This window comes from Terrapene carolina, unplaced genomic scaffold, assembly GCF_002925995.2.
Source record: "Terrapene carolina triunguis isolate 2854851 unplaced genomic scaffold, T_m_triunguis-2.0 Scaffold139, whole genome shotgun sequence".
In the NCBI taxonomy this organism is placed as follows: domain Eukaryota; kingdom Metazoa; phylum Chordata; order Testudines; family Emydidae; genus Terrapene; species Terrapene triunguis.
The window spans coordinates 6,828,197-6,841,883 of NW_020664490.1; the positions used below are offsets into that span (position 1 = coordinate 6,828,197).

Sequence of the window (13,687 nt, forward strand, 5' to 3'; positions counted from 1 at the left end):
CAGCTGCTTGCTTAGCATGGGAGAAAAGAGTTACCTTTTCGGTAACTGGTATTCTTTGAGATGTGTTGCTCATGTCCATTCCACAGTAGGTGTGCGCGCTCGCCCCGTGCACTGGAAGTTTTTCCCTTAGCAGTACCTGTAGAGGAGCGCCCCAGCAACCCCTGGAGTAGCACCAGCATAGCACAGTATGAGGGGTGCTGTGCGCTCCCCCGACCCCCAGTTCCTTCTTACTGGAAAACTCCAACAGTGGGGAAGGAGGGCAGGATGTGGAATGGACATGAGCAACACATCTCAACGAATACCAGTTACGGAAAAGGTAACTGTCTTTTTTTTCTTCGAGTGATTGCTCATGTGCATTCCACAGGAGGGGATTCCCAAGCTATACCTGTTGGAGGTGGGTAGGAGTTCACAGACAGACACTCAGGGACAGAGCCCTGCCCTGCCTGGGTTTCTCCAAGACAGCATAAGCAACTAGTGTATGGGTCACTTATGGGCATAGGCTGTTTACAAGTGCTGCACGACTTAAAGCCTGGGGATGGATCCAGGCACGGTTATTAGAGGCTTTTTTTTTTTTTTTTTTTTTTTTTTAAAACTACAGGCACTAACTAACTATCTACAGCACTAAACAGTCCAAATAGGGAAGGCTACAGCAAAGAGCTGGAGCAGTGCTTTCTTGCCGCCCGTGACGATGCTTCGGAACTGGGGGTGGAGGAGGGCGCAGCGCCTCTTGTACCACGCCATGGTGGTGTCGCTAGGGGCACTCCCCTACAGGTACTGCTAAGGGAAAAACTTCTGGCACCAGTGCACGTAGTGAGCATACACACCTACTGTGGAATGCACATGAGCAATCACTCAAAGAAGAACATTTCATTTACCATGTTTGTTTAAAATCAACTCCTTTCTGATAAAGGCCAAGAAAGACTTCTAATTGATTTTTAGTATCTCAACTGCAAATCTTCGTCTCTTTAGACCCGCTTTTGAAAGTTTTATGCCCAGCCTTTGCTATTTTAAGTTTCCAGGCAGGCATGCTGCTCCCAGGTGCATGCTGATTTGTGCAGTTATTCAGAGTAACAAGCTGTTTCTGCTTGGGTACGCGGAGTATCACAACCCCAATTTTTTCACACTCAATGGGGGGGGGGGGGGGGGGGGGAAGTTCTGTAAGCTTTTGCTCACACAACACAGCTATTTGGCTTTATTTTCTTTACCATTTGTGACAAAAGACAGTAGTCACACTGAAAACAGTACTGAACATAATCAACCCAGCATTTTAGAAAATACCAGTTAGATGAACTTTATTATTAAAGCTCAAAAGGTTTCACAACAAGACGAACAGGATCAGCATCTCCTTCATTTTGCTTTCTCCACATGAAAATGTACCGTTCAACAAGATGAAATCTACTACTTAACATGCTACTTAACACCTTTCACCATCTTACTAGTCAGCTAGGGTACAGGACAGTGATAAAGAGTGAAGCTTAGGACAGGAGGTTTATTTTGTTCATTGTAAATTGAACAGCCACTGGCTTTATACAGATATGCCAAATCAGAGGTCAAATGAAAGAAAAACTACCTTGGCATCTATAAGTGCCTATGACTATTTCAGTTACAATCCTGGTGAAGGAGCAGTAAGTATCATAGCAAAACTGATTTCATCCTTACTGAAGCTAACGGTTAAATACTGCACAGAAGCTTAGTATGAATTCACAATTCCACAGGAATCTGAAAGTTACCAAGTCAATTTTCCCTTTTACGGTAGTCATGATCAGCTTTTTACTCCCCCGCCCCACCATCATACAACACATTCCAGACAACCTTATGAAAAAAATATATAAATAGTTCCCAGAACTATATGTTACCCCTGCACAATCACATACTAAAGCAACAATATTTTCTTTCATGAGATCAAATTGCTCAATACAATGCAGAGGTCTAGTCCAAGTCCATGCTCGTGGTGTTTTTATCGTTCGGATGACAATCACCATTTTGTTGAGGGATTTCAGCATTATTTTTATCTTCTTCAATACCTTCATTTGAATGAAGACTGGGTCCATTCAATGGATTTTCCTCTTTAGGAGAGTCAACATTTGGTTTTGGTTGCATCACTATAGGCTCACACACATTGTGTAATTCCTAAGATAAAGAGAGGCACTCAGAATACAATTCATGCTACCTGATGAGCTAGCACCGCTGTTCAGACACTGTTTGATTCCCAGTACCTTTGCTTCCTGAGCACAAAGAGGCTGGATATATGCTACCCCTAACGTATCTAGTTTACTTCTTAAACAGGTTATATTAAGGTTCTTTATACAACACTTGGGCACAAATTTAATCTCTCAGAAATGTTGCATTGCTTTAATATTTCCTTACACCTTGTTATATTTGTATTTACATACTATTGGAAAAGCAGACACTGAATTTTTAACTCTACTGAAAGATGTTTGTAGTGTAAGTTTATCTGCCTAACCCAGATATAGTAAAAACATTCACCACAGAATTTTTACACAGTAGATTGTAGCTTCATCCCTCCCTTGCTACTCAGATTATTAATTATCCTTTAGAGCTGCCAACCAGTTAGAACATACATGGATTTCTAAATAATTGCCTAGCTATATCACTAGTCAGTGATTAGAATTAGTTTCAGCACTAACCTTTAGCTTTGCTTTGATTTCACTTGCACGTACAACTGGATCCTGATCAGGGCTCATTTTAGCCTGGGCATTCATAACATTACTCATCCATTCCATCATTTCCTTGATACATTTCTCTACTTCTATCATTTCCGATTCATCAATGTGAATGTATTTCTCATCCTGCATGGAGTTTAATATTTTGAGTTTGTCAATAAGAACCCATTCAATGATATCAGATTATCCAGACAGACCATCCAAGTTGTGTTCTCTCACTATCTAAATATTTGTTACATTACTGCTTACTTTGGAAAGAAAACAAGTTCACCACAACAAGAAGCACCATGAAACAGCGAGGCAGAATCAAACCCATTTCTGTCTTTGAGAAACAAGCTCACAGAGAGGAAGGTGGGCTTCACAATGATTTACTAGGGATAACATACCTAGAATTGGGTAAGTTCATACTTTCATGTTAATAGGGCAAATCCTGCCACCCTTTAGAAACCATGCATTAGGTTCTGTAGGGTATAATCCAACCTTCTTAGGGCTCCAGTCAGTGCTGTAGGTGGGGGCAATAGAGGGAGAAAAGGTATCCAACTGCACAGTCTGGTATTTTGGCTGGCCTTAGAAGGGAGAATTTGGATTTATAAAAATGAAAGCTTGAGTCAACCAGCAGAAGTTACCTTTCATAGCTGGATGAGTTAATTGAATCAGATACCCAGCTGCTTTGATATTTCTGGACCACGTGATATTAATTAGGGCTGTCATGCAACAAAAAAATTAATCACAATTAATCAAATTGTAAAACAATAATAGAATACTATTTATTTAAATATTTTGGATGTTTTCCACATTTTCAAATATATTGATTTCAATTACAACACAGAATACACAGTGTACAGTGCTCATTTTTTATTTCAAGTATTTGCACTGTAAAACAAAAACAAAAAAGTATTTTTCAACTCCCCCATTACAAGTACTGCAGTGCAATCTTTATCATGAAAGTTGAACTTCAAAGGTAGAATTATGTACAAAAAAAAAAAAAAAAATACGTTCAAAAATAAAACCAGTGTAAAATTTTAGAGCCTGCAATTCCACTCAGTCCTACTTCTTGTTTAGCCAGTTGCTCAGACAAGTTTGTTTACATTTGCAGGAGATAATGCTGCCCGCTTCTTGTTTACAATGTCACCTGAAAGTGAGAACAGGTGTTTGCATGGCACTGTTGTAGCTGGCGTTGCAACGTATTTACATGACAGATGTGCTAAAAGATTCATATGTCCCTTCATGCTTCAACCACCATTCCAGAGGCCAATGTGTCCATGCTGATGACGGGTCTGCTCGATAACAAGCCAAAGCAGTGTGGACCGACGCATGCTCATTTTCCTTTGAGTCAGATGCCACCAGCAGAAGCTTGATTTTCTTTTTTGGTGGTTTGAGTTCTATAGTTTCCGCATCAGAAAGTGTTGCTCTTTTAAGACATCTGAAAGCGTGCTCCACACCTCATCCCTCTTCAGATTCTTAAACCTTGGGTCAAGTGCTGTAGCTATCCTTAGAAATCTCACATTGGTACCTTCTTTGTGTTTTGTGAAATCTGCAGTGAAAGTGTTCTTAAAATGAACATGTGCTTGGTCATCATCCAAGACTGCCATAACATGAAATATATGGCAGAATGCGGGTAAAACAGAGCAGGGGACATTGAACTCCTTGGGGGAGAATTGTGTCACAAATTTAATTAACACTTTTTTTTTTTTTAAAAACGAGTGTCATCAGCATGGAAGCATGTCCTCTGGAATGGTGGCTGAAGCATGAGGGAGCATACAAATGTTTAGCATATCTGGCATGTAAATATCTCGCAATGCCAGTTACAGAAGTGCCATGCAAATGCCCGTTCTCACTTTCAGGTGACATTGTAAATAAGAGGGCAGCATTATCTCCTGTATAATGTAAACAAACTTGTTTATCTTAGTGATTGGCTGAACAAGAAAGAAGTGGGATTGAGTGGACTTGTAAAAACTTCAGAGCCTACAATATTTTGTTTTTGAGTGCAGTTATATAACAAAAAATAAATAAATCTCCATTTGCAAGTTGCACTTTCACGACAAAGATTGCACTGCAGTACTTGTAATGAGGTGAATTGAAATACTATTTCTTTTATCATTTTTACAGTGCAAATATTCGTAATAAAAAATACTTTGATTTCAATTACAACACAGAATACAATATATGAAAATGTAGAAAAACATCCAAAATATTTAAATAAATTTCATTTAGTATTCTATTGTTTAAGAGTACGATTAATCGCGATTCTTTTTTTAGTTAATAGTGTGAGTTAATTGCAATTAATTGACAGCCCTAATATTAATGCAAGTTTGCACTTTAAAAAAACAAAAATTGTTTTCTAGCCCTTCTGGCCATGAAGAAACCCACTCTGAATGGGGCCCCTGATGCAGTCCTGTCAGACTGGCTAAACCAGCTTTGAATGTTGTGAATTACCCCCATTCACATAAACAGTGTATTGGCTCCAAAACCCAATGACACCAAGGACCAACCAGATTTCCAAAGGGCAGGTGTGCTATTGTGACTAATCTTATGTCAATGGTCAAACAACAGGCACAAATAGAACATACATAAGTTACTTACACATCCCTACTCATCTTGAGTATCTGTACAAAAGCCTATCACTGGCATCTGAGCCACTTCTCCTTCAATAAAGTTGGAAAAGCACAAAACTTGGCTCAAAAAGTTCAGTTATTAAGACTGATAGCCCTCATTCTTTGTGCAAATGCCCTTTTTGACCATAGATACTGAGCAATTCAGGTTCAGACTCATTGTCTGTGGGAGATTTGTTGTGGACAGACTATGTTCTTAATTGCGTAGGTCCAGCATACAGGCTACCAATAAGTGAACAGCCCACTTGAGAAGGAGTTTGACACCACTGTCATCTGGTGCAAGTCTGAATGAAATAGCACAGACAAAAAAGTCAGTCCCCTCCTACTCCCAACCCATTCCCTGTGAGGCTACTTACCTTGTCCCTGTATTCTCCTGCTATTTTGGCATAGTGTTGAAGCTTGTGTCCCAGTTCTTCCAACACCCGTGGTCGCTCCTCAGCTTCTTGGTATCGCATTTCAATCGGAGTACCTAGTTTCTATAGAAAGTAATATTTTCTATGCATTTCATAATTCAAACCTACATTTACAAACAAGTCATTCCTGCAGTATTTTGAAAGTTACATTATACAAGAGTGCAAATGGACATACCTTTAATTCATCCAATTTATCTATGTACACCTGTTTAGCTTGGTCCTCTCCATCCTCATACAACCAATCTTCTATCTCTGTTAGGAATGCAGAGAATCTTTGAAGATCCTACGATAAAATTTGGATGCAGTTTAGAATGCCAATCAGGCCAAAATACTTAGTAAGTAAAAGAAAAAGCAGTACAACTGCACCATGGTCTGTTACAAAGAAGGCTATTTACATTTTTCAAGGTCAAGCCCTAAGGCTGTTTTATGCCAGGGGCCGAGAAAACAAGATACAAAGATAACTTAAAACCACACTTGTATAACAGCACTTGTTTCTGCACTGAGAACAGCTTGGTTTGAACAAAGAACCCAGCCCAGAAATCTGTCTTACACTGCATGCTTTCCTGTGTGACCACGGAAAGGCACTACCAAAATTCAGTTTTGCCTGCCTCATATTGAGGGGACACAGCTATGCAGGGTCTCCTAGCTAGGAACGGCATTTACTACTGCAATTTCTAGAAGTCTGTGCAAATCAAGCTAAGCTGCAAGGACGAACGCAGATGAAGGCAAAGATAACAGAAGTCTGTTCATTCCCTAATACAGTTTTACCAACTAAAATAAAAGCTGGATAGCCTTCAGGAAAAAAAAAACAAAAAAAAACAACTTGCACTGAACAAGATAATATGGGTACTTTGTCTTTTTTGGATATATTTTAAAGAGTCACAAAGGTCTGTTTTGATAACATCTATGCGTTTGGGCAACTCTCTGCTGATATTCAGCAAGATAGGCTGGACCAAATGCTGTTCTTTAGAAAATACAAGGGAAATTTTAGTAGACATTGTACATCACACTGCCTTTTGATTTTAATAGATCAAAATATGGCAAGTGTTTGCACATCTCCTCCTTTTTCAAATACACCTCTACCTCGATACAACGCTGTCCTCGGGAGCCAAAAAATCTTACCGCGTTATAGGTGAAACCACGTTATACTGAACTTGCTTTGATCCACCGGAGTGCGCAGCCTCGCCCCCCCCGGAGCACTGCTTTACCACGTTATATCCAAATTCGTGTTATATCGGGTCACGTTATATTGAGGGAGAGGTGTATTTAACCTACATCTAGATCCAAGCATGGCTGTGTTGAGTAGAATGTTTACTTCTAAAAAAGTTTAATTGATCAGTTATCTGTGGGAGGATCAATTGGCTAGTGATGTGTTTTGAGGTGACACTGCTGGAGATTCTCTTTGAAGAGGAGTTTAACACTGTTGCTTCCTCCCCTTTCATCTCCTTTCTTTTCTCTTTCTGCTTCATCTCCCCATCACCAGATACCTCCACTTATTCACTCTCTGCTCTCATCCCTTCCACTTGTCCTCAGTGCCTTCCACTCCAGGTCTCAGCCTATTCTTCCTTGCAGTCTTCCATGGTTATTTAACTAGTTTACGACTAATCAAATTCAGACTGATCTATTACTTCAGTTTTTAAACACTTACTACAGTAGAACCTCAGAGTTACGAACACGAATTAAAAACTGACCAGTCAACCACACATCTCATTTGGAACCGGAAGTACGCTATCAGGGAGAAGCAGAGACAAAAAGAAAAGCAAATACAGTACAGAATTGTGTTAAACGTAAGCTACCAAAAAATAAAGTTTAAACTAATATTTGACAAGGTAAGGAAACTTTCTGTGCTTGTTTCATTTAAATTAAGATGGTTAAAAGCAGCATTTTTCTTCTGCATAGTAAAGTTTCAAAACTTTATTAAGTCGATGTTCAGTTGTAAACTTTTGAAAGAACCACTATAACATTTAGTTCAGAGTTACAAACAACCTCCATTCCCACAGTGTTCGTAACTCTGTGGTTCTACTGTAACTGCAATCATTTTTGGACAAAGCTAATTTTGAAAAGGATATGTACATTTTTGCAAAACTAATTCAACTCCAGAAGATAAGCAATTGAACAATAGCTGCCTAACTAAGATTTTCAGATATTTACAGTACAGGTATGAGGGCAGAATTTCACCACAAATAAGTAGGACAGATGTTTGATGCTAATGTTTCAGGAAAACTACTGACTTTAATAGCATACCTCTTCACAAACAAACTTTTCATATGGTCCTGATAACTTATCCCTGAACTCATACACATATTCTTCCACAGCATTTTTTGCATCATTTCTTTCCTTCTCCAGCTTGTCTTGCATGATCATCTTGCCCTGTTTGATCATAGAAAAAAAGCAAGTACTTTATTAAAACAAATTTAAACTTAAAAGCAGCCTTACAAAAGACTAATAGTCTTTAAAGGCCTTAATTCATATTGTTGCTGAAACTGTGCAAGTAACAGTGGGGTGAACTAAAAAATGGAGATTCTCCTGAAGGTTCAGATGGTTTTTAAACAATATGTGATCTCATTACATAGATCACTGCTGTAATGCTATAATTCAAAGTGACATTACAATGTTGCTAACATTTGCAGTCAGGAGCTTAAATGAGGCATTGTATTAACTCATTATGAATGTATTAGTGGCAGGAGTCTATTTTCAGTTTTTTTTAATGTAAAGTCTGAAGTTGCTCGAAAATAGTCACTGAATAATAGTAAGCAAGAATCAGTCTCCCTCACCAAGACTACTGAACTCACCTCTGTTTTGATATACATGTTGAGAAGTTCTTTCCCTAACTGCCAGACCAGATTAGCTTCAATGGGCAGCTCTACATTCTTCACCTTTATCTTGGGTTTTTTAGCTTCTGGAGGTTGATCACTTTTCTTCTCATTTGTCTAGATTGGAAAGGAAAAAAAAAAAAAAGTTATATCCATGACTTAGTAGGAGCACTAAAAGGCGGTTTTTCACTGTGATGCTAAAATCCCTCAACAGAACATGGACCAGTATGTATTATCTTACTGTTCCTTCAGAATCTCACAAATATATCCTTACAAAGGATTTTGTTTTTCAGCTACTGTATATCTTACCTTCCCACTTCACGTAGTCAAATGTAACTCACATTTCAGGAGAATGGTGTTGGAAGATAGAAAGGGCAATTGCAAGAAACATGGACTATTAGTAGGACACAGCAATTCTTGGCAAGTTCTTTTACAGATTAGCACTTCAATATTAATGCTTACAGCTACATATTATCATAACACTTGGATGAAAATTAAGTGCAAACTTTGTTAGCCTGAGGCAGCTTCTTGAAGTCAGTTTTTGTTTGTTTTTAAAACAGTAATTCTCACCCTTAGGCATCAGTACTAACGCTTGAAATAAAAGTCAGACTATAAGCCCTTTGTGGCAAGGACTACATCTTGTTTGTTAAGAGGCAAAAACTTATGTTCTAGGTGTCTTCTCAGTCTGGTTTCTCTGCCTACAGTTTAGTCATGGTAAATGTAGTAAGCTTAGCCTCTAGCAGTTGTTATACAAAGCGAAATACCGTCAAGATAATGCACATACTATGCAATGCTGCATACATTGAGGCAATAAAGAGAAAGTCTTGTTCCTTGCTGGAAGATGATGATTGGAATAGTGAGATTTTGCCAGCTTTATCTTGTCTTATTGGTTATGTTAGACAAAAATGAAAGTAAAGATGCGAAAGCTACTAAACACAATACACTGCAAGAACACCGAACTGCCTACTTTTGTGTGTGCGTGAAGGTTACAGTTTTAAATGCCATCATAATAGATTATAACATTTTTCAATACAATGAGTTTAAAGGGTCACTCACTTTCTTGGCATCTGGTATTTTGTTTTCTTCAGAGGGAGGTTCTGGTGAAGGGGGAGACTGTGGAGTTGGTTGACCATCAGTTTGTACCTGGGACTGTGTTCCAGCTTCATTGTTGTCTTGCTGGATATTTTTCTGAAATGAAAGCCCAGGCACAAAGGATGTAGAAAGAATGTGCACTTGTATTTATTAGAAGTTATAGTGTAATTGCTTTCCCACATGCTTTCTTACTTACTGAGCAATAACTCTGTAGTCAATGTATTCATGGAATCATAGGTATAGATGAGAGACTTATCAAGACATCTAGGCCACCCTAACATTGCAGGATTCTTCCCCCTCCCCCATTATAGAAAGCCAATAGTTTTCCCCCATGGGTAAGTCATTCAGTAATTTAGTAATAATGCAGGATTATGTGCAGATAATCAAAACTAACTTTTTTATGCTACAGTTATTATCGTCACACATTAAAGTTTTCCCTATTTGGGGATATACTAACAATCCTGAATATTAGTTACAAGCAAAAAATTGCTACTGCTATTTGACTCTAAAAAGATATTAAACTAAATGTACAGAATGAATACTCAAATTTAAGTTCCTACTAAAAATGTCAAACTGTTTCCATAATGGGACATACGCTTGTTTCCAGACACACTTTTCCAAGGAGAAAGCACTCAGTTGACCCACTTTCTTGTAAACGAGTTTTGTTTCTCCTGAAGTCTGCCCCAAACTTAAATTACTTTGTTTCCCTAGCAGAAAGTATTTATAATTCATCAAGTATTACAAAAGAATGCATTTTATTAAGAACACGGTGTGCAAGAACAGACCAACTTACATCATCTGAATTCTCTGGAGGCCTCTGGTTCACAATCACCACTTCAGTCTCCACATTGAGATCTTCATTCTCTTCAGCTTTAACTTGTTCTACCATTGAGGCAGTAGACACACTGAAAATGCCATGAGTATTGACACGGACTTTAACTTTGACTTTAGATCTCTCTCCATCTTTCTGAGCTGCCACATTTTGGACAATGTATCTGCCTAAAAACAAAGGGGATAAAATGACACAGACAAATTTGTAGCTATTTTTCTACTAGGATATATGGCATCTTTCACAAAAACTGTATTTCCATACATTTTATGGAGTTAATGGAGAAGAAAATGCAAGACGTGAGGCCTGGCTCAGGCAGAGGAAGTTGCAGAGAACTGTCATTCTGACACTGATGATCAGGAAGTGAATGTAGAAACCTAAATATTACAGTGTGGGTTTAAGTTTCTCTCCCCCTAATTTCCATACCAGATGTGCTTAATCTACAGACAAGATGTCTCCCTCCCCCACACCCCAAATACACAAGCTTTAAGCCCTGCAAACTCAGCCCAAAAACTGAGTCAGAATTGGGCACTTTGTCTCATCTGCACCACCACCAATGAGAGATCCTAAAAGCCAGATTAGGCCCTCAACATCTCTGTACCAGCTTCAATGGGGTAGTCACACATGTGGCCCTGCAACTGAATTTAAATAATTCTATTGATGATACACAAAATGACTTAGAATCAGTAATTGAGGGGAAGATGGGGATAAAAGAACACAGTCTGGATTCGGAAAGTGGTCTCCAGTCACAACTGTAATAGAAATATAAAATAAAAATAATGAAGAAAGCTCACCCTCCCATGGTTGTGTTGGCTCAAAAGTAATGCCAAGATTTAAAAGGTTACTATAGTAAACGGATATGAGTGAGTCAACAGATCCTGCGTGTATTCAAATTATGCCATTTTTACATAAATTCCTGTTCGGTGTAGAACAGCTCTTTGAAAATACAGAGTCAGATTCCCCCCACGCTTTTACAATCTTTACCAGCAACAGCTATCTATTAATATCCTTTGCTCCAGGTGTTAGAATGTGTTGGTCTTTTATTACTCACACAAAGAACTTCAAAGGGTTGTGAAACTGAGAAATATAATATTAGCTAGAGCCAATTGCTGCTGTGCCAGCTTCCCCCTACAGCTCTGGTTCATGCAACTCAAACCATGCAACCTGGAACTTTTGAATATGGATATTTCCTGGTTTTAGTTCAATGTTTATTAACTTTCACTTTCCTCAGTCATTGAACTAAAACCAGGAAATATCCATATTCAGAAGTTCTAGGTTGCATGGTTTGAGTTGCATGAACATGTATGTAGATTGGAGATGGAGTCTCTGCCACATCCGCAGAGAGACGATAGGGAATTATGGTGCATGATTAATTGCCAGTCAATAAAATGCTATTGTAACCAGCAAATATTGGATTATAGATTAGTCAAATGTGTGAAGCTGAAAAATTGATTTCCCTACACTCACTTTTCTAGCTGGCAATTGGAGACTTGAATTCAGATTAGCTACCACTTTTTTTTTTTTTTTTTAAAAAGCAGCTAAACTGGAGCAAGCTCAGATAGTGTTTTGAGACGTATTTAGGAAATTAAGACATAAGAAAAGGTTAATGCAGGTTTTTTCTCTGAGAGGTGATTACATACAAGTGTCCTCTTCTTAGTTGGAAGATCTGGTCCCTTTGCGTACTGAGTTATGTCTGTTTACTTTACTGACTGAAGTCAGTTCTAAATTCTATTTTGTCTCGCAAAACGAATACAGCTATAGGAGCGTGACTTGCATTCTCTTCTGGCTCACATGTCACAACTACTAATTTAATTCTGAATGAAGAAACTAACTAACTGTTGATTGTGTGAACCAGTACCAAACTGACTTTCAAATTCCAGGTAAAGTTTTCAGGGTTGAAGTTAAATCTTTACACTTGTAAAACTGTACATATGTTATAAATTACTGTAGACAAACATGAACCCTACAATGCCTTTGCAACGGTCACAACTGTGAATGTGCCATCTAAGGAAAAAAAGACAAAGGGAAGACTATTATATACAAGTATGTAAAGATTATGAGCCCAATTCTCATTAATCAAGGAGACAAGAACAAGTACAGGTTAATAAAATGCAATACAATTTTCTGATTAAATAGTAAGGGAATCCCTACAACAGTAAAGCAATGGAACAAGTTTCAAAGGTAGTTTATTGTTTCACTTCCAGTGGAAGAATCAAAGCTTAATTTTTTTGTATATAGGGGATAGGTTTAGGGATACTTTAAAATTAAGATGGTAGTGGTGCAAGGTGGAAAGCTAGTTTAAAAAAAAAAAGTGTTAAGAAATCCCTTGCACTTATAATGGTTTCATTCCAATCAAGGAACTTGACATAACTGGCAGCCTTTCTTTAGCTTGTGACATGGAAGTGTTTACCAGGGGCTAGGCTAAACACAAACTCAGTTCAAATGTAAATTGGGCTGGAAACATGAAAATATATACATAAATCCATGTGTTACAGCTCTATCAAAACAGAATGAGGTGGGTTAACATTACACAATTCCAGTGAAAGTAATGAAAGTTATACCAAGAGATTTGAAAGATGGCAAAGTGCCACATTCACCAGGACAATCACTTACCAATCTTTGTCTCGGGATATGGGACACCATTAGGATCAGAATAGAAAGCTTCTAGCTCAAATGGACCTTTTCTGTAGAAGGTGAGAACTTTGGAGAAAGGTGCTGCATGATTTCTGCTGAACACTTCATGAACCCTACAGTTAGGATCAAGCAAAAAGTACTTTAGAACGGTACATGTGCTAAAACAGCTGTGATTTTCCCTTTGAGAAATGCTGAATCCTTTAACATGAATAGTCCTGAGAAAGTTATTTCTGGGAAAGAATCTTTGCTATCAGACATTACACAAAGACCTACATTCTAAGTTGATAATGTGAAGTGATTACACATTCCAGCTATTTTAGGGCCTGGTAAGCAAGACAGTTCAGTCATGTTTGAATAGAATTTGGGAACAGATTACCAGTAGATGTACAGTACTTGACTTTTTTTTTCAAATGTGTCCCTCAGTTACCTTGAAATAACTATTGAAATTAAAAATTGCACTTCTCTAATGCCTTTTTGAATATCAAAGGCTATGTTCCTGGTTACCAGCTGATTTGCTTTATGGCTCAGTCAAGAGAGCAGAGACACTTATTTTTCCCTCCCTTGCTCTGACAGGAAGGCTGACAACTATTCATCCAGGATTCTCCTGTGC

The 13,687-nt window shown here is 38.2% G+C and overlaps 1 protein-coding gene across 1 annotated transcript in view; it reads right to left on the reverse strand.

Moving 5' to 3' along the window:
- Window positions 1–1,158: 1,158 nt before the first annotated feature.
- Window positions 1,159–13,687, reverse strand: part of LOC112117833 (heat shock protein 105 kDa) — a 29,891-nt gene continuing 17,362 nt past the window's right edge. The window contains exons 10-18 of the mRNA XM_026653501.2: window positions 13,057–13,190; window positions 10,408–10,613; window positions 9,579–9,710; window positions 8,502–8,639; window positions 7,954–8,079; window positions 5,885–5,992; window positions 5,653–5,772; window positions 2,649–2,810; window positions 1,159–2,130 (exon numbers count right to left, since the gene is read on the reverse strand). Coding sequence (XP_026509286.1) covers window positions 1,930–2,130; window positions 2,649–2,810; window positions 5,653–5,772; window positions 5,885–5,992; window positions 7,954–8,079; window positions 8,502–8,639; window positions 9,579–9,710; window positions 10,408–10,613; window positions 13,057–13,190 — 1,327 coding nt within the window. The 3' untranslated portion in view covers window positions 1,159–1,929. The remainder of the gene's footprint in view (window positions 2,131–2,648; window positions 2,811–5,652; window positions 5,773–5,884; window positions 5,993–7,953; window positions 8,080–8,501; window positions 8,640–9,578; window positions 9,711–10,407; window positions 10,614–13,056; window positions 13,191–13,687) is intronic.